Source organism: Ranitomeya imitator, chromosome 1, assembly GCF_032444005.1.
Source record: "Ranitomeya imitator isolate aRanImi1 chromosome 1, aRanImi1.pri, whole genome shotgun sequence".
Classification (NCBI taxonomy): Eukaryota; Metazoa; Chordata; class Amphibia; order Anura; family Dendrobatidae; genus Ranitomeya; species Ranitomeya imitator.
This window is the reverse complement of record NC_091282.1, coordinates 980,063,129-980,084,523: the sequence shown is the minus strand read 5'-3', so window position 1 is coordinate 980,084,523 and position 21,395 is coordinate 980,063,129. Positions and strand designations below refer to the sequence as shown.

Here is a 21,395-nt window from a genome sequence, read left to right as displayed (position 1 = left end):
CTTCAGCTCCAACACAACCCAATCTGCTCAGCTTACCCTAGTCATTAGTTGGGTCTAGCCATAGCTATCCACAGCTAATCAGGACCTATTGTTTTAGGATTTAACCCTAGCCTACCTGGGTTTTCTACACACGCCCACCTCTGCCCAAAGCAAGGGGGCTGAGCACTTGAGCTCTGTCTTCCACTCCATATTGTCTATGGGGGACCAGTTCTCCCGGTGGGTTGTAGGAATCTTACAGGGTTATAAATTTACCTGAGCGTGAGGCGCATGGCTAATGACACGAGAGTAACTTAGTAACTCCAAAAACCTGCCCCGAATTTTAGGTACAATTTTCCAGCTATCATGTTTTTGGGAATACGACAAAGTTTATGTGCCTGTGCAGCTTCTGACTGGGATAAGAAGCAAGGAGTGTAATGCTGAGTCACTTCTCAAGGACTAGCCGTGAGACAGGTTAGTCAAGGAATCCGAGAGGGTCAAGAACCGGGAGAGTACATCGTAAACAAAGGGAAAAGACAGAGGCAAAGTCAGGTAATGGTCCGAAGTCAGAATATCCATAAGACAGCGGATAAGAAAAAGTGGCTAGGCAAAACAATGGTCAAAACAAGGTCCAAGGTCTGGTAGCAATAGATCTACAAGCAAAGCACAAGGCACAAACAAACCACACTGATCTGAATCTATGACTGACAGTTATCTTGGAGTGCCAGTCAAGATAAGGAGCTGAGTAATCATAAGGATCAGGGGACACCTGAAGTTCAACACCTCCCAGGCTCAGACTGGACCACTGAGCCGTCAATCAAAACCCAGCACGCCCCTGTACCAGATGCCAATCACCATGCCAAAGACACACTGAGAGGTGGAATCATGACAAGGTATACGTCCAGGTACTTAACAAGTTGCCATAGCATATGGGAAAGGGCTTCCTTTACCCTTGTCAATATACTTTTTATTTGACCTCTCCCACTTTGTTCTGTGGGCATGAACACAATTACCTGATCCCCAGGTCTAAATTATCTCACTCAAGCCAACCAATTATACACCCTGGATTTTGCCTCTTGGACCACGAGGAGGCACTCTTTTACCTGGCCCTTTCACTTTGGTCCCTCAACACAACAGAACACTATGCCTGGCCAATTGAGGAAAACAATTGGCTTCGGTGACCATCATTTGACATACTAACATTTTTCAGAATATCTTTCACCGTAAGTGCCTGAGCTGGGCAGCCCACAGTTGTCCTAGGACTCCTCTAGGTCAGTCATAATGGCTTCATCGGATTCTTCCTCATCCTTCTTTCTAGCCAGTATAGTGATAAGTACTTCACCATTTCTATCATATGGCTTTGTTACCATAGCCAACTCCTGGCAACATACTGGACTACTGGTCATAGCAGCTTTAACGTACAAGTCCCAGGAAAGTCTTGTCCTATAATTATAGCATGAAATAAGTCTTTAACACTCCTACTTCATGGGACCACAGTCTGTAGTCTGTGCGTATGTTGATTTGAGCCATGGGATAGTTCTTGGCCTCTCTATAAATTCATCTCACTCCCAGCCCCTATCGAGGGATTAGCATATGTGGAAGTGTGGCCCTTAACAGGGCCACCAAATATCCTGAGTCTAGTAGTTCAGTCATTGTTACACCGTTCATAGTCACCTGGCACAGCTGAGATCTGTCATAAGCGTGGTATGGTATTGCAATCAAGAAGTGCAAAAAATGAGAAGTGTCAGCCTACGGAGAAGTCAAATGGTTGTTATGAGACAATGAACAGTAGGCTGATATATGCACCGGGGCACGACACCTCCAGCAGACAATGGTACAATATGTACCCCTTGAACCCAGACATGATCTTGGGCCCTTTCTTTTGAGTATTCCATAAAAGTGACCTTAGGCTCCATTGATTGCTGAGGGGATTCTCTACAGCCAAGTATCTTTCCATAAGGTTCACAAGGTCATCTGCATTCTGAGGAACTCCTTGGGCAACCCAGCTTTGCATGGACTTAAGTAGTGAGTGGATAAACCACTCCACTACCACTCTTTCCACATTTTGTGCCAGAGAACAGATCTTAGACTGAAGCCATTTTTGCACCAGAAGTTACTGATCGAATATTTGAGTCTTGTCCCTGTGGGAGCACCAGAGGTCCAGCTGCTGTACCCTGATGGCCAGGGTTATGCCCAAATGTGCCATAATCTCTGCCTTTAGTTTGCAGTACTCCTTGGCATTTTGCAGTGCAGGGTCATATTACACTTTCGGTGGTTTCCCAGTAAATTACGGAGCTAGGACATATGCCCTTTGCTTTGGAGGCAGTTTCTCCTTGTCTGCCACCCTCTCAGATACAGTCAAGAAAACCTCAGCATCATGATCCAGGATCATTTTCTGCAAGTCCTCTCATACTGTTATCCTTTCACGGATATGTCACTTTGGCTGGCGGATGGTGCTGTCTCCCTGACCCAGATAGTCTCTTGCAAGAGAGCCATCTGCTGCGGATGCTGCTGCTGTTGTTGCTGCTGATGCGGAAATTGCTGGATCAGAACTTTGTTGGTTTCCTGATGGGTCTGCTGCTGCAACTGCATATTGGCCTGGACCAGTTGCTTAACAAGCTCCTCCATGCTTCACTTTGCAGTGATGTAGCTGCCTTTACCCAGGACATTCATTGTTTAAAATGTAATCATCTGTGCTCTTTGTGACTTCATCCCCACATTCAAACACCAATTGTAGGGATTCACTTTCTCTGGAAGCCTCATGAAGAACAAAGCCTCATGGATTTTATATCCCACATGGAATAGTGTAGCCCCATCTTGGTCACACAAATCAGCTAACATCCATTGCAACCTGTGAGATTTTAGCATTTCTCTCTCCAGCTCCAATAAAACCCACTTTGCTCAGATTCCCCAGCTGAAAGACCAGTGAACACAATGTCTGGTTCTAGTCATAGCTATGCAGGTATAACTATTTAAGACCTATTGTGCTAGCATTTAACCCTAGCCTACCTGGCTTTCCTACAACTTGAATTGCCAATCAATTTCGGACATGTTTCCATGATTTTACATGGACCACTCATAGAAAAAATCAAATATCCACCAATCCAAAACAGTATGTCAAAGCAGGGTGTGACTATTACTAAAACTTAACATTTAATATATAATTCTTAAAATGGTATAACTAACTAACAAAGAAAATAACACACGTAGAGGACTCACAGAAAATTCACATTCTTGGGAATGTAAAACCACGAAATCCCCGAGATTTTGTAAGCCACAAGTCAATATGCCAATCTCTTAGGGAAGAAATAAATTCTCATCACATGAGAATCACATGACATAAGCAATCACAAACCGCATGTCCCATATCACAGATATCTTTTGTTGGATGACATTGCAGTAGCAGTGATTGACATGTAAAATTGGAACGATCTCACCTCTGGGCTTTCTTTCTCTGGTATGGATAAGACCGCTCAATGTTGGCACTGCATCCGGGAGGGGGGGCACATTCCGGCCACACACACATCCACCCACGCTGCCAAAAGTTTACTTAACCCCAAAATAAAGAATACATTTCCCTACGCGTTTCGTTTCATTAACTCATCAGGGGAAATTTGTGTACTGTCCCTCCAGCTCTGTGGGGGACACTAAACGCGTGGGTAAAGAGACAATCACTAAAGAGCAGCATCCGCTGCTATTAAATAGCTCCATTCTTCAATACAAAAAGTGAATCTCATATATTTTATAGAGTCATTACAAACAGAGTGATCTATTTCAACTGTTAATTTCTGTTAATGTTGACGATTATGGCTTACAGCCAATGAAAACCCAAAAGTCATTATCTCAGTAAATTAGAATACTTTATAACACCAGATCGAAAAATGATTTTAACCCTTTCCTGACCTTGGAATGTTCCGTTTTCCGCAATAACTTTTTTATTTTTCCGTCAATATGGCCATGTGAGGGCTTATTTTTTGGAGGATGGGTTGTACTTTAGAACAACATCATTGGTTTTACCATGTCATGTACTAGAAAATGGGAAAAAAATCCAAGTGCGGTGAAATTGCAAAAAAATGCAATCCCATGTGTATTTTTTGCTTGGCTTTTTTGCTAAGTTCACTAAATGCTAAACCTGACCTGCCATTTTGATTCTCCAGGTCATAATGAGTTCATAGACACCAAACATGTCTAAGTTATTTTTTACCTATGTGGTGAAAAAAATTCCAAACTTTGCTAAAAAAAAAATGCTCCATTTTCCGATACCCGTAGCGTCTCCATTTTTCATGATCTGGGGTCGAGTGAGGGTGTTAGGGTTGGCGGAAAGCACTGAATATATATTTGTTTAGAAGAAGTTGGTGCGTACGCAACTCGGGATCCACCGTGCAGGAAAGCACCTGCTGCTAGATATGGCGGCACGAAAAGCAGTATAAACAGACTCACAGAGTCTGTTAGCAAAGATAACGCTGTGCCCTGTTTGGCTCACAGAGGAACACAGCTACTTATTAGAGCAGATGGTGGTCATGTAGTCAAATGCAAACATGAAACTCCTCGCGGAGGTGCCAGCATTCTAGGGGCTTATTTCAGCCGGGTCCCTGACTGCATACAAACATGACCACACTGGCGCTGAGCTCATACATAAATTGATACTAGCGCATGGCCGTGCGGCCATGCGAAACTTATATAGCTGCAGCACGTACAGGACCTTCCTAGAAGGACCAATGAGAGGCTGCTACAGAGCTTGAGGAACTTCAGGACCTTCCTGGAGAACCAATGGGTCTTGCTGCAGTATCTGAGCATGTGACCCTCAATCTCCAATGAGAGATCTTACCATGGGCATGCTCAGAAGGAGAAAAGCAGGACTTAGTCCCAAAAGCGTCTGCTCGCCGCTGCCCAACACTGGCTTCAATGGCAGAAGCTGGAAAAGCAGCAGTAACCCTTTGCACAGAGTCAGACTGAGCGAGACGCTGGGACCGACGTCTTCACTGAGCAGGCTCCATTGCGGCAGTAGAAGAATGGGAGACCACAGCGGAGATGGCCCGAGATTTCCCCTGTGCAGAGGTGGGAACTCGACCCCTAAAAGAGGGCTTATTTTTTGCACACCGAGCTGACATTTTCAGTGATACCATTTTGGTGCAGATACGTTCTTTTGATCGCCCGTTATTGCATTTTAATGCAATGTAATGGTGACCAAAAAAAACGTAATTTGGGCGTTTCTAATTTTTTTCTCACTACGCCGTTTAGCAATCAGGTTATTTCTCTTTTTTATTGATAGATCAGGTGATTCTGAATGCGGTGATACAAAATATGTGTATATTTGATTTTATTTTTATTGTTTTATTTTGAATGGCGGCAAATAGGGGTGTTTTAAACGTTTATATTTTTTTATTTCAGATGTTTTTCAACTTTTTTTTTTACTTTACCATGCTTCAATAGCCTCCATGGGAGGCCAGAACCTGGCATAGCCTGATCGGCTCTGCTACATAGCAGCGATCATCAGATCGCTCCTGTGTAACTGAATTACAGGCATCTTCCTCAGAGCAAGTTTATCTGGAGTGTAGGATCTGGACATATTCCCAGATGCATGAGTATGCTGACACTATATGTAGAGGCAAATTTCAGAGGCACTAATGGAGACCGTGACTGAGCAGATAAAGCTGCTTGGGCATACGATGTGCCCACACTGTGCACGTTCTGTTGCCTGGAGCGCTGGTGGCGTGCTGAGACGTTGAGGGAGTCACGCTGCGTGGCAGCGTGACTCCCTCAACGTCTCAGCACGCCACCAGCGCTCCAGGCAACAGAACGTGCACAGTGTGGGCACATCGTATGCCCAAGCAGCTTTATCTGCTCAGTCACGGTCTCCATTAGTGCCTCTGAAATTTGCCTCTACATATAGTGTCAGCATACTCATGCATCTGGGTATATGTCCAGATCCTACGCTCCAGATAAACTTGCTCTGAGGAAGGTCCACAAAGGACCGAAAACGTTTAGCAAGATACGAGCTACAGCTGATCTGTTTGTCCTGATGCAAAATAAATGACTTTATTTTCTACAAGCATTATTGAGTGCCAAGTTTTTTGATACAGTTGATTTAAGGGGCTGGAAACCCTACTTGAGCACCTCTACTCACAAATCTGTAGAATGCCGTGTATCTTGTTCTTGAATTACAGGCATGCTATGAACGCCGACCACAGGATGGTGCTCACAGCAAGCCGGCATCAGCAACCATAGAGGTCTCAAGGAGACCTGTGGCTACTATGCCGATGCATCGCTAACCCCCGATCATGTGATGGGGTCGGCGATGCGCGCATTTCCGGCCGGATGGCCAGAAGCCATACTTAAATGCCGCTGCCAGCGTTTGACCGCAGCATTTAACTAGTTAATAGCGGTGGGTGGATCACGATTGCGTGCACATGTTAGCTGTACAAAACAGCTGACATGCCGCGGCTTTGATGTGGGCTTACCGCCAGAGCCTGCATAAAAGCAGGGGATCTGACCTCAGACGTACTATCCCATCCAAGGTCAGAAAGGGGTTAAAATCTGAAATGTTGGCCTACTGAAATGTATGTTCAGTGAATGCACTCAATACTTGATCAGGGCTCCTTTTGCATTAATAACTGCATCAATGCAGCGTGACATGGAGACGATCAAACTGTTGCACTGCTGTGGTATTATGGAAGCCCAGGTTGCTTTGATAGCATCCTTCAGCTAATCTGCATTGTGGGGTCTGGTGTCTCTCAACTTCCTCTTGATAATACCCCATAGATACTCTATGGGGTTAAAGTCAGGCACGTTTGATGGCCAATCAAGCACAGTGATACTGTTGTTTTTAAACTTTTGGTAAATATTGGTACTTTTGGCAGTGTGGACAGGTGGCAAGTCCTGCTGGAGAATGAAAATTCTTTCCATGTCCAAAAAGCCTGTTGGCATAGGGAAGCATGAAGTGCTCTAAAATTTCCTGGTAGATGGCTGTGCTGACTTTGGTCTTGATAAAACACAGTGGAACTACACCAGCAGATGACATGGCTTCCCAAACCATCATTGATTGTGGAAACTTCACACTAGACCTCAAGCAGCTTGGATTGTGGCATCTCCTCTCTACCTCCAGACCCTGAGACCCTGATTTCCAAATGAAATGCAAAATTTACTTTCATCTGAAAAATCAACACATTAGACCACTGATCAACAGTCCAGTTCTTTTTCTCCTTGGCCCAGGTAACACGCTTCTGGTGTTGTCTATTGGTCATGAGTGGCTTGACACAAGGAATCCTGGATACATCTGTGTGTGGTGGCTCTTGAAGCAATGACTCCATCAGCAGTCCACTCCTTGTGAATCTCACCAAAATTTTTGAATGGCCTTTTCTTAACCCTCCGTCACATACAATATTCCGACTAACGAGTTCACATACAATGTGCCTGTCAGGCGCCTGCTGGAAAAATACCTATAATATCTAATGTTTGCAATTTCAGTGCTCTAAAAGTGATCAGTGACCTTCATAGGGATGTAATAAAAGAGACTACACATAATCAGTTGCAAAAAAAAACATTTACTTAACATAAAACTAATAACTATGAAATACAAACTTTTCAAAACTCCCGCCAAATAGTCCCCAGTTCGACTCTCTCAAAAAAATGTACAAAGAAAATTTTTTGAACACAAACTTAATTTTAAGGTACCTTAAGTACTATTAAAAACATATTCAATCAGAAGTAGATGCTGAGGTTTCCCCAGAAAAGTCACACTTGCAGAGAAAATAGCAAGAATTACACACCATTTTTGCATGTGTCAGGCAAATTGCTTTATGACATTTGAGACATTCATAATTTGAAAGCCTTCTGGTTCCGCTTTCCGTTTGGCAGGTGGTGCATCTCCTTCTTTTGTGAGGTGGTGCAGATGGTGACTTTTCACCATCATCTTCTGGGCGGAACCTTTTGAGCTGAACTTGAAGGCGAGAGGGGATACCGATTGTTTTCACGCTTCTCCTGCGTAGCTCTCCAAGTACTAGTTCATGGGCCAATTTTTTCAGATACAATCGTCTACGGAGTGGTTCAAGCTTGTTTTCAAGATAAATTACTTGTGAATTTATACCACCCAAATTCAACATAGCAAAAAATATGACCATTGGCCAGCGTTTGATGTTTCTGCTGATGTTGAAAGTGGAGCACATCTGATCTGCTGTATCCACACCCCCTTTGGTGGCATTGTAAAATGTAATTCTCTCCGGTTTTTTTTCTGCCCCAGTCCCAGGATCGATGGCAGTATCATCATGAAGTGTTGATAGAAGAAGTACGATTTTTTTGGCATGTGGTACATAGGAAACTAAAGCCTTTCCATTATGGAATGCAAACATACTGCTGTACTGTTGTCTCTCTTTCACACTTACAAACTGTGGCGGCAATTCCCTTTTGTTTTTTCTTACAGTTCCCACATATGACAGCTTCTGAATTTTCAGATAATCAATCAGATCACAACTTGTAAACCAATTGTCAGCTGTAATATTGCGACCCGATCCAAATAAGGGTTCAGCCAGTCTTTTTACAACATCAATGGGTTTGTTGCTCACACAGTAAGGACCTTCTGGTTGTTTTCCTGCATAAACTTCCAGGTTAAGTGTAGGTCTTACTGGCATCAACAAGGGCATAAATTTTTATTCCATATTTGTTTGGCTTTGATGGAATATATTGACGAAAGGCACATCTACCACGAAAACCAGGGAGCATTTCGTCAATAGTGAGTTTCTCTCCAGGGTAATAACTTTGTTTACAGTTTACAACAAATCTTTGAAATATATCACGAATTGGAGCAAGTCGGTCATGTGTTTTGCGTTCGGTTCGGGTAGTTCTGTCGTCAAACCGAAGGTAACGAATTAGAATCTTGAATCTGTTTATGGACATAACAAGGCTAAATTTTTCAACTCCATCCCCATCTTTACCCCAAAGTTCCTCCAAACTTTGTCTATTTGCCCTATAAGCTCCTGCAAGGTACAGTAATCCAAAAAAAGCACGCAGTTCTATTTCATCTGTGGGCTTGATGGTTCTGTTGCAGATGTCCTTGTCCTTTATAATGTCTATATATTGGTTAGTATATGTGACAATAGAGTCCAGAATGTCATCTGTAAATATACTGTTCCAGCATTCAACTGCAGTTTTTGCATTACGTGCAGTTCCTATTACTGCAGGAAGGTGAGTAATAATGTTTAAAGGTTCCCTACGTTTTTTTCTGGAATGGCTTCTTGTTCCATTTAGTATTTTTATCTTTTCCAATATAATATGATCCAACTTCTTCATCCTCACCACTGTCACCATCTTGCTCTGTTTCAGAATCCAGGACACATTCTTCCACCTCATCATGAGAATCAATCTCACTTTCCTCTCCTAAATCCTCATTCAGTGTGAGGTCTCTATCATCTAACAGCATGTTTGTTACTTCCTCAACATCAAGTTGTTTGGATAAATTGTACATTTTCCTCTCCATTTCAGCAGATAATCTGAAGCAAGAGAAGGAATATGTTAGGGAACTACTGTATATGCCTGAGCAGCACACTTTCTTTTATAAAATCTCCCTTATTTCTATGAAATATCCTCACATTTTGTGCTATACATTCATAAAACAAGCTAAATAAACTATTGTGATGAATAAAAACATAAAATACCAACCTTACTGAATGTGACGTATTCACATACAATGAGCCTGAGAGATCTGTGCAGCTATATCCTCTCCCCTGAAGCTCTGAAATCCAACTGTGATATCAGGTTTCACAGACCTTCAAGAGACAGGAGACTACCTGGAGGGAGGGGGTTTCCTCACAATCTGGTGAGGAAGGAGAAATGAAAGTAAAAGAGAAGCGCCTGTCAGATCAGTTGTATGTGACGGAGGGTTAACAATTCTTTCAAGGTTGCGGTTATGCCGGTTGCTTGTGCACCTTTTTCTACCATACTTTTTCCTTCCACTCAACTTTACATTAATATGCTTGGAAGCAGCACTCTGTGAACAGCCAGCTTCTTTAGCAATGACCTTTTGTGGCCTACCCTCCTTGTGGAGTGTGTCAGTGACTGCCTTCTGGACATCTGTCAAGTCAGCAGTCTTTCCCGTAATCGTGGAGCCTACTGAAACAGACTAAGGGACCTTTTTAAACACTTAGAAAGCCTTTGAAGTGTTTTTTTGTTATTTTTTTTCTAATTTACTGAGATAATGACTTTTGGGCTTTCATTGGCTGTAAGCCATAATCATCAGCATTAACAGAAATAAACACTTGAAATAGATCACTTTGTTTGTAATGACGCTATATAATGTATGAGTTTCACTTTTTGTATTGAAGAATTGAAATAAATTAACTTTTTAATGATATTCTAATTTTGTTAGAAGTACCTGTATATAAATGACAAGAATGCATACATTTTTATAAGATAACATAAGTTGATATATACTGTTTCTTGAACTTAAGAACCTGCAGAGAATATTGATATATAGAAGAGATTGTACAGTATTTGTCTTTATCCACATTGATAATGTGAACTTTCTAGATTTATGCAGTTTTAATGTCAATTTTATATCTATGTTGTGCTAGTATTGGTTCATTGAGACCACTACTGAATACACCTTCTATCTATAAAGATAATAAAATGTATTGTTATCATTGCTTAGACAGTATACCATTAACCCCTTCCCTTCACAGCCAGTTTTCTTTTTTATTCTTTTTTTAACTCCACTTCTTTCAAGAGTCATATTTTTTTGGCCAATTATACCTCATGATGTCTTGGTGATGATATCTCCTAATACAGATATACACTCTGCAACAAGTCTTATATTCTTTTAAAATCATCAGACTTCACTTGTAATGCACAGATAAGCCTGGTCCTTAAAAGACAGATTTACTCTTTATTAGCGCCTCTACGCTCTTGCGTATAATTGAGGGAACTGGACAGTGGACCTCCAATTATAAATACCTTTAAATATACTCTGCAGTGCTTTTGGCAATTTGAGATAATATAGCAGGCACTTGTGTGCTTACAATTTCACAGATAATATATAATATAATAACAAAACTGGAAATCACTCAATGATGGCAGTCCAGTTAGGAGTGAAAAAAGTATGATGTAAAATATTTTGCTTTATAGATCAAGTGGTCAATTTATGCTTTAGGGCTTTACTCATGAATTCAAAGAATGTAGTGTTCAAAGGCATGGGAGAACATCCTTTGCCAGGCCCCTAACTGTCCCATACGATGGCTGGAAAAATTTAGCCAGAACATCCTAAAGTAGACTGATCAGAGAGTGATTGTATACTGTAGAGATAATCCACCTCTTTTCATCGTAGAAAAACCCTACTCATTTCTAAGGGTCATCTTTAATATGACATTTGTGTGAAAGTTGAACATAAGATCGCTATACAGCATTTTGCTGTTGTATTCTAGACTCTAAACTGTTCTCTTTTCTTTAGTGTACTTCAGTGCTCAGAAAGTATCGTCTCCGGAGACACTTCAGGGAGTTATCAGTGTTCCGTTTGCAATACCTTCTTCGGCTCAGCGTTGAGGTTTTGTGTTTGAATTACTGAACTGCTGTCTAATTTCTGGCTTCCCTTTATGCATGCCTGCTTTCAAGTTTCTTCTTGTTCCTTTTTTGACATCTAACCAAGAAAAAGAAGTTCCTCCTTACCTCCTATTTAGGTAATGCACGTGTTAACTTGTGGTTATAATATATGACAGTGGTCTCTTACCTGTGACTCTATAGCTGTTGTAATACTACAACTCCTAGCATGCCAGTGGTTGTGGAATTGCCACACCTGGAAAATACAGGTTGAAGACCATTGTTATAGGGCATGCTCAAATTATAAATTGTACAATTTGACCCAATTCATCACATTTTTAATCAACTTTTATTTCCATTGCAGTTTTGATCAACACAGAGAGGCTTGTAAAGGAGATGTCAGATTTATATGCAAGTCTGATAGTTGTGGGAAGAAATTTAGAAGCAAAGATGCCCTGAAAAAACACAAAGAAAATGTGCATGGTATGTTCTGCGAGTGGATGAGCAAATTAGATACTTACTCATATACTGTATTTATGATATAAGGCCTGTTTGCCTTGTTCAGAGATTTTCCACAGTGTTTTGCCAAACAAAGTCTCATTTTCTATTTTTTCGGGGACTCTCATTGAATCTTAAGATAAGTTATGCTCTTCTATGTAAGAGTTTTTTTTCTACTGACTTAATCTATATTCTTTATCAGAAAACAACCAAATGATGTACAACAACAATATACAATACAATATAGAAGGAGTAGGTTGTGTCCTTGCCTCAGTCCTCTCTTTTTCCTGGCTTTTAACGTTCAGCTGATACAACTATTGGACTCGTGGAGCACTTCATCATTGGGTGTATACAGTTAAAATCAGAAGTTTACATGCACTATATAAAATAGACACATATGCATGTTTTTCTCAATATTGACATTAAGTCAGAATAAACCTTTCCCTTTTAGATCCATTAGGATTACCATAATTATTAATATTTGCCTAATTCCAGAATAATGAGAGAGAGAGAATGTTTTCAGGCATTTTAATTACTTACTGCAAAGTCAAATGTTTACATACACTAATGATTTTTGGCAACATCTGAGTAAATTAGAGACACACCTGTGGATATATTTTAATGCACACCTGAAACATACTGATTCTTTGCAGCATCATGGGAAAGTCTCAAGAAATCAGCCAAGATATCAGGAAGATAATTGTGGACATGCACAAGTCTGGCTCATCCTTGGGTAAAATTTCAAGATTCCTGAAGGGGCCTCATTCATCTGTACAAACAATTATACGCAAGTACAAACATGATGGAAATGTGCAGCTATTATACCACTCAGGAAGGAGACGGGTTCTGTATCCCAGAAATGAACATACTTTGGTCCAACATGTGCATATGAACCCAAGAACAAAAGCAAAAGATCTTGTGAAGATGATGGTGGAAGCTGGAAACATTGTGTCAATATCCACAGTGAAACGAGTACTATATCAACATGGACTGAAAGGCCACTCTGCCAAGAAGAAGCCATTACTCCAAAAGAAACATCAAAAAGCCAGATTAATGTTTGCAAATGTACACAGGAATAAAGACCTTAATTTTTGGAGACGTCCTGTGGCCTGATGAAACTAAAATTGTACTTTTTGGGCATAATGACCATCGTTATGTTTGGAGGAAAAATGGAGAAGATTAGAAGCCTAAGAACACCATCCCAACTCTGAAACACAGGGATGACAGCATCATGTTGTGCGGTTGCTTTCCTGCCAGAGGTACTGATGCACTTCACAAAATAAGTGGCATTATGAGAAAAGAAGATTATGTGACAATACTGAAACAACATCTCAAGACATCAACCATTAAGTTAAAGCTTGGGCGGAGATGAGTTTTCCAAATGAACAAAGACAAGAAGCATACTGCCAAAATGGTAACAAAGTGGCTCAAGGGTAACAAAGTCAATGTTTTCGAGTGGTCATCACAAAGCCCTGATCTCTATTCTATTGAAAATTTATGGGCAAAGCTGAAAAGGCAGGTGTGAGCAAGGTGACCTACAAATCTGGATCAGTTACACCAGTTTTGTCAGAAGGAATGGGCCCAAATTCCGACCAACTATTGTGAGAAGCTTGAGGAAGGATATCCCAAGTGTTTGACCCAAGTCATTCAGTTTAAGGGCAATGGTACCAAATACTAATGAAATGTATGTAAACATTTGACTTCACAGCAAGTAATAAAAATGTATTAAAGCAATCTCTCTCTCATTATTCTTGCATTTGGCAAATATTAATAACTAGATGGAAGCCCGATGCTATCGCATCAGGAGGGCAGTAATGTCACGATGGGGCAGGATTTGCAGCGTTGAGAATCTCTCCCCCCCATGTGCTCACCCACCTATCCACTCTCTCTTTCCCCATGTGCTCACTTCAACCGTCTCTGAGGAGCCATGTTGGTGTTGATATTTGCTTTTTAAAGGGGTTTTCCCATGAACAAAAGTTAATTTAAAAAATTGTCTGTGTCTGACCGTGTACAGAACATACCACAGCTCCTGGGCAGGGGAGGAAGCAAAAGGCTATACCGACATTACAGCAGGAGATCGCAGACGATTTGTTTTGTGAGGTAAAATATTGTTAAAAACAGTCTGTGAAATATTTTACCTGACAAAAGAATTTATCTGTAATCCCCTGCTGTAATGTCAGTATTGTCTTTTGCTTGTTCTGCCTGTAGGCACATCGCGCATCTGCCGCCAGGATCAGCCGAATGATTTACTGCACCTGCGCGGATTTCACACAGGCGCAGTAAATCAGATCATAGTGGCGGTCATATTAAAACTATGCATGAATTCCTCCTGTACAAAGATGGCGGCGGTCAGTGAATCATTCGGCTGATCCCGGCAGTAGCGTGTTGCAACGGTGTTCTGCTGGTGGTACCGCACAAGAGGCTGCGTACGGCATATACAGTGTGTGTGTGTGTGGTGCATACGGCGTATACAGTATGTGTATGTGTGGTGCAACGGTGTTCCACTGGTGGTACTGCCCTTTGGAATTCAGGGATCCGGACACATCTGAACGGAACAGGATGTGAAGACATTACAAGTTAAGTATATATTAAGATTATGGTAATCCTAATTGACCTAAAGCGTGAAAGGTTTATTCTGAGTTCATGTCAGATATTGAGAAAAACATGCATATGTGTCTTTTTATATAGTGTATGTAAATTTCTGATTTCAACTATATATGTCTATATAGAAAAGGTGATGGGTCCTAGTAGGCCCCAAACAGCTATTTTCTCCTGTAAAATGGGCTCCTATAAATGCCCAATAAACGAAAAGTCATCACCACCAGAGATTTTTTATGACATTTTGGAGAAGAATTATGTAAATAAATACATAACACTCATAACACTCATAAGTAAAGTTGAAAAAAAAAGAAACAACAAATAAATACTTCAAAAAAGTGTGAAAAAATATAAATTTTTATATGAAGAACATTATGTTACATATTCCCTGTGTAAAACCAAATAACTTAAATATATATGAGGTATCCACACAACCATAATAACCAAAAGAAATATATATATATATTTTAATATATTTGCTATTGCTTTCAGCATTCAACTTTTTTATTTACTATAAAGTGGGGCATCATCCAGACATCCGTTTTTCTCATGTATGACGAAAACTGACCATTTATTTTGATCAGACTTAGTCTGAGTGTCGTACAATTTTCTCATACTTGGAAAAATAAAAGATGCTTCTCCACATTCTCCTATGTGCCAGTCAATGAAAATCAAACTGCACTTGGATGGCATCCAAGTGCAATCCCTATTTTATCATGGACCCGTAGACTTGCATTGCCAATTTTCATCGGGCCCTCGGTTCAAAATCAGACATGTCTCCATGATTTTCTGCGGACAGCTCTGTCCATGGAAAATCTTGGACATGTGAATGGTCTCATAAACTATCACAGGTAAAAGTGCTATCCATGAAAACCACAGAAAGTACTTGTACGTGAACATTGGATGTCTGAATATGTCCTGAATGTCACTGACAAGTGCAGAGACAGAAAAGAAGTCAAAGCTGTGAAAGATTAGCTTCGACATGCACAAGGGAAAATATCATTAAATGAGTATTTCAGACTAAACTGGATTGACCTCAGTATCCATAAGGGAACAAATTATAAAATGAGTTTAAGTCTAATCTAGTTATTACCTACCCACTGCAAGGTGACAACTTATAGGTCTGTGTTTTATTCCATTTATTTCTTTTATGGTGTGCACTGCTCAAGAAATTAACGTAATAGTCTGATTAGTTTGGACTTTAATCAGCAGAAACAGATATAATGTTTTTTTTCCTATTTAGATTTATTTTAACTAATGGGACAATGGGAGATATAAACTTTTACATGTAGGTTTTTAGAATATTTTTACATTTTTAACATTCTTTTTATTACAATTTATTGTCCTGCCAGCACAATACTATTGCCCTGTCTATCATTTCTGAATGCACCGTGAATGACTTCGTATTTATTACCCGATAATAGCTCTTCTGGAGGCTGGTCTGTGTTCTAGCTGCTACTTCATAACATATGTCCATCATATGAAGTTAGAATTTTTGTATTTAATCTTAGGTGATTTCTGAAGTTTGCCAACAGGCATTCAATAGATTCCTAGTCACCTTCCAACTGTTCTTAATATTTCCCCTAAGTCTCCATTTTCCCATGTATGTCCAAGTCTTTATCGACTGTGCAGTCCATTAATTTTCAACTGCCTTGAAACCATTGAAACTTACCTTTTACAGAAAATAAAGTATGTAGGGCAGTAACTCTAAAGTTATACCAACAGTTCGCTTGTTTTCCTTGGGTGAATTTAGCAAGGTAAAGCATAGGTGAGGTAGGAGGTTAGCTCACAAGTTGGTGTTGGACAGCAGTCATCATTTTCATTGCCAGTTCCTTCCCACTCTTCACGTCAGACCTACATTGATAAATTGACTAGTATATTTATTTTAATTAAGTATCTCACGTGGTTCATTTGATTTCAGTAGCCAGAGGGATCTCAAAAGAGAGTTGATATTTGACACTCTCTGAAAATCTTTGCAAGTTTGAAACCGGAAAATCATCTAATCAGCCAGTTCTGCTAACTGAAAACCAGCTCAGTTAAGAGAAATAATCAGATGTTACTCTGAATCCTACAGCATAAGGCTGTTTTCCTGTACAAAAAAAAAATAGTGCTTTGTGAACTGATCATGCAAGTGGTTTTAAAGTAAGGTGCTTTGATAGGAATGGATATATGTATCCGTGTCTTTTTTTAATAAAAGTTTTTAAGTAACATTGGACAATATGAAATATAAATCACCAATACCAATAATATGGTTGTGAAAAGAAGACAATGGCCATCAGATATTGAAGGACATTATACATTCAGGGATCATCCGTCTAAAAAATGCACTTTAATTAAAGTACCTAAACTGCACAGTTATAGTGTGCCAATTTAGTTATAGTTATCCTCTTCACAATATCTGGCGTGCTGCAAGATAAAGAGGGCATTTCACCACATATTTCATGTTCAATTGGACACATGATGTAAAATGGAATCAAATGTTTGTTTTTTAATTTTTAAATTTTGCCTCTCTGCAGCGGAGATATTAAGAATCAAAGTATTTGGCACCTAATGAGTTAATTTTTGTTAATTTCAAGGTATTGTCAGACAGTTTATATTGAGGGCGTGTACTCCTTCCCCTTGTGTAATGTTGAGCAATCACAAGCATTCAGCAACATACTGAAGAATCAAGAACACATCGCTCCATAGCTTAGAGAAGCTTTCTAAGTATGTGAGATGTAAAATATCAAACAGCCATGATTTCCTGGTCTAACTTCCTGCATAGTTAGAAAGCCCACATAACTAGAACTTTTCAGATAAGGTCTCTGCGAGGAAAGGACAGCACACCTGAGATTAGCTGTGTCCCATTACAAACCCTTCTATCCGCTCTCCTCCTGCCATAAGATGGTTGCTTCTGCTGTACTACCCCGTACCCCAAATTACCTGTATGGACATATTTCAGTAATGTCTGATGTGCTTAAAGCAGCTTATACTTGCTTAGCAGTAAGAGTAGATGTTAGCAAAACAGACATAAGAGTGATTAACTAATTAAATATCATACATTGAAGAACCTGTACTGTTATGGTGGCAGCATACAGGGAGACATATATCTCCCTAGTGAAAACTAGGTGATAACACCCACTTGGACTTAACTCAATAGAGGCAAAATACTTTCATTGCTACTATGTTTGCAGTGGAAAGGCATTTTTTAAAATATCGTATTCCATTCTTCAGCCAAGACTATATTGTGTTTCCAGTTCAAAATGCAGACATAAGTATATAGAGAGTCCAGCTCTCGATTAGCATTCCAGTGTAGTTTATTCACCCATATTCTATTTATCTATCTCTTGACATACTTCTCCAAAAAGCTGAACCCTATAGCATCATATGCAAATGAAAAAAAAACAGGCTTTGTGTAACTCTGTTGTACTGAGCCGATGTGTCATAACTTGGGCTTCTTTTTGCAAGATAGAGAATTAGAATTTGGAAGAATAAACTACATATTTAACACACTCCTTCATTTTTTCATAGTTTACAGCACATAAATGTGGAATCTGGATAATACATGTTATACATGTGCAAGCAATTATTCCTATGTTCATTTTTAACCTGATTTTTCTGCTCACTAATTTCATAATCGAACAAAGTCCAGCTCACCATGATCAACATCCTTGGAAACTCGGAGCACGGAACCGCTGTGTCAAGGCGTGGAGAAGTCAGGGAAGAAATGAGGAATCCAGCTCAGCGAGATAGTGAAAAAACTCTTTTCTTCATTCACTTGAAAAATGTGTTCAGTGGAGGATAAAAATATCAGCCATTACAAAGAATAAAATGCGATATCAAAATGTAATTTCATATCGCATTTTATTCTTTGTAATCGCTGATGTTTTTATCCTCCACTGAACACATTTTTCAAGTGAATAAAGAAAAGAGTTTTTTCACTATCTCGTTGAGCTGGATTCCTCATTTCTTCTCACACTAATTTCATGCATAGTGCAAGAAAATACAAATCGTCTTCATCCTTTCATTTCAATTATTAGTATTACAGATATGTAGACTGAGGGCTCGCTCACACTGGAGAGTAGAATCCAATCATTTGATCTTCTCGCATTTGAGAATCGGATTACAGGTACGGAGAAGGTGGAAAACTTCATTTCTCCATTATCTCCAATATCTATCTGCGAGTCTGTGTATAAGAGTCTGCCCTCGGTTGGCATCTGAGTGCAGTCTGATGTTTTGCACGCACCCATAGGCTTCTATGGGTGCGTGCCATTGACATATGCTGCCAATTGCAGCATGCAGCAATTTATTTCTCATGCCAACTCACATTGGTCAGCATTGCTCCTTAGTATAACATTGGAGCGAGTGCCATCTGATAGCACTCATCCGAGTTATACGCTGGCTACTTGCCTAATAGTAAGGGTAGACTACCGGTTATATTGGAAAAGTGCTAAACATGGTTTTCACAGATAGTATTTTTAACCATGTTATTCTATGGGGTTGTGCACAGGTCCGATCTTTTCCTTTGAACGAACAGTCCGAGGAAAAAATTGGTGCATGTCAGATTTTGATCTGAGTTGTGGATCAAAATTGGCAATGCCAGTCTATGGGTCTGTAGAAAACATTGGACTCCACTACATCTGAATGCAGTCTGATGTTCGCGGAATGACATAATGGTGAAGATATAGAAACTTTTTTTTAACCTCCGAGAAAAACCGATCCCACTGCGTTCAAATTCTGATCAGTATCTGTTCAGAAAAATCAGACCATATGTGTCGGGTGAAGAGAAGATTCTCTTGTGCACCTACCTTTGTAGTAATGATTTCATAGACTTCCCAATTTTTTTGTAGTTTGGACTAGAAATCAGTATTACAAATCTGTATTCTCCACAATGACATAAAATGACTCCATTAGGCTCCATTGACGTCCATAGGGAGAGTCCAGATTAGATTCTGAAACTTCTGATCATATTGCATTTTCAATGTTTCGCCAATTTGGCTATACACCACCTGTGCTAATACCGTACGGTCCATAACAGAATGTCTCTCAGTAGTGTCACGTAGCACCGTGTTCACACCATAGTGCCGTGTAACATATTCTCCACACTGTGTAAGCCTTCATCCCCATAGGTATAATATCACAGTGGCATTAATGTGTGCCATATAACAGCTGATACAGAAGAGTCTTCATAAACGTATGTGCTTCACCTTAGTAATCAGTAGAGTTGAGCGACCTTGACCTTTTTAGAGTCGAGCCGGGTTTTGCGAAACCCGACTATGTCCAAAGTCGGGTCGAGTGAAATCGGCCGATTATGACGTAAAGTCGGGATCGACCGAAACACGAAACCCAATGCAAGTCAATGGGGCAGCATAGTCGGCAGTGAGTGGGGGCCAGGAAAACACCTAGAGTGGCCATTTTAATGTCAAAACCATCCATTCTTCTTAATGAAGCTTGTCAAGCGTAATTTACCTTATAATAATTGGAAGGCATTTGAAATTGGGGGTCATTTGGCTAAAGTTGTGGGGGGTAGGGCTGGTTCAAGTAATTAGTGGGCCCAGGAAATCTGGACCACGTCACGGCAGTGGAGCAGGGAGAGGTAAGTATTTCAACTTTGCAAGTGCTGTGAACCTGAGCAAGCAGGGGGGGCCCACTCGTTGGCATTGGCACTGGCACAGGGCCCCTCAAAGTACAGCGGTGTGTTTGCACGGCGGGGGCGCCTCCCACCGGCAGCAACACTTTTGCGTACTATGAGAGGCCCTGTGCCAGTGACGTCGCCAACTAGTATTCCTCCCCCCACCTGATGAAGGAACCTGCACTTTCATCTGCACCTTCCTCTTTGTCCCCGTGTAAGGTGGTATGGTATGCGGGAAGAGCAACCTGACTTTCAGCAGGGTCACAATGTTGTTGTGTAGCGTGCACGGGGAATGTTGCGTTATGGGTCAATGTACCAGCAGACTCATCTATCACTGGCTGGGCAATGGGCACGATGAAGTGGAAACACAGATATAGGCCCAAAGAAGAAAGTGGGCTAAATGCAGTTCAAAATTGGTAACACAGGAATAACCAGGGGGCATTGCAGTGGAGGACAACTGGAATGAGAGGCTGACACAGAGAGTAGGGCCAAATCAGTAAGTAGTCGAAATGCAGTTCAAAATTGGCAACCGTAGTAAACAGGCGGCACAGCTTTGTTCAGTGGAGGAGAACAGCAAGGAGTGGCAGACACCGATAGTAGGCCCCAAACCAACTAGTACGCCAAATGCAGTTGTTCCATTTAACCACAATTTAATGAGAGCCTGAAGATAGAAGCTCAGGAAAGGCAACCTGGGGAACACCTTGGAGTGTAACACACCATCTCTCTCCACCCCATACCCATTTTGTATGGCCTAATGCAGTGTACTTTTCTACAACTACTAAACGAGAGTCGGAAGACCGAAGCAATGGCAAGGAAACCTGGGGAACACCTTAGAGTGTAACACACCCTCTCTCTACACCCCATACCCAATTTGAAGGTCTAATGCAGTGTAGTTTCCAAGAACTATTAAACGAGAGCCGGAAGATCGAAGCTCAGGAAAGGCAACCTGGGGAACACCTTGGAGTGTAACACACCCTCTCGCTACACCCCATACCCAATTTGAAGGCCTAATGCAGCGTAGTTTCCAACAACTACTAAACGAGAGCCGGAAGATCGAAGCTCAGGAAAGGCAACCTGGGGAACACCTTGGAGTGTAACAAACCCTCTCTCTACACCCCATACCCAATTTGTAGGCCTAATGCAGCGTAGTTTCCGACAACTACTAAACGAGAGCATGAAGATCGAAGCT

General features: G+C 40.8%; 1 protein-coding gene across 4 annotated transcripts in view; it reads left to right on the top strand.

The window, feature by feature from the left end:
* Nucleotides 1-21,395, top strand: part of PRDM5 (PR/SET domain 5) — a 511,159-nt gene that overhangs the window by 185,455 nt on the left and 304,309 nt on the right. For 3 of the 4 annotated variants that reach the window (XM_069743878.1, XM_069743879.1, XM_069743877.1), the window contains 2 exons: nt 11,414-11,506; nt 11,864-11,982. In XM_069743878.1, the coding sequence (XP_069599979.1) occupies nt 11,414-11,506; nt 11,864-11,982 (212 nt within the window). The remainder of the gene's footprint in view (nt 1-11,413; nt 11,507-11,863; nt 11,983-21,395) is intronic. The other variant, XM_069743880.1, reaches the window with a different exon arrangement.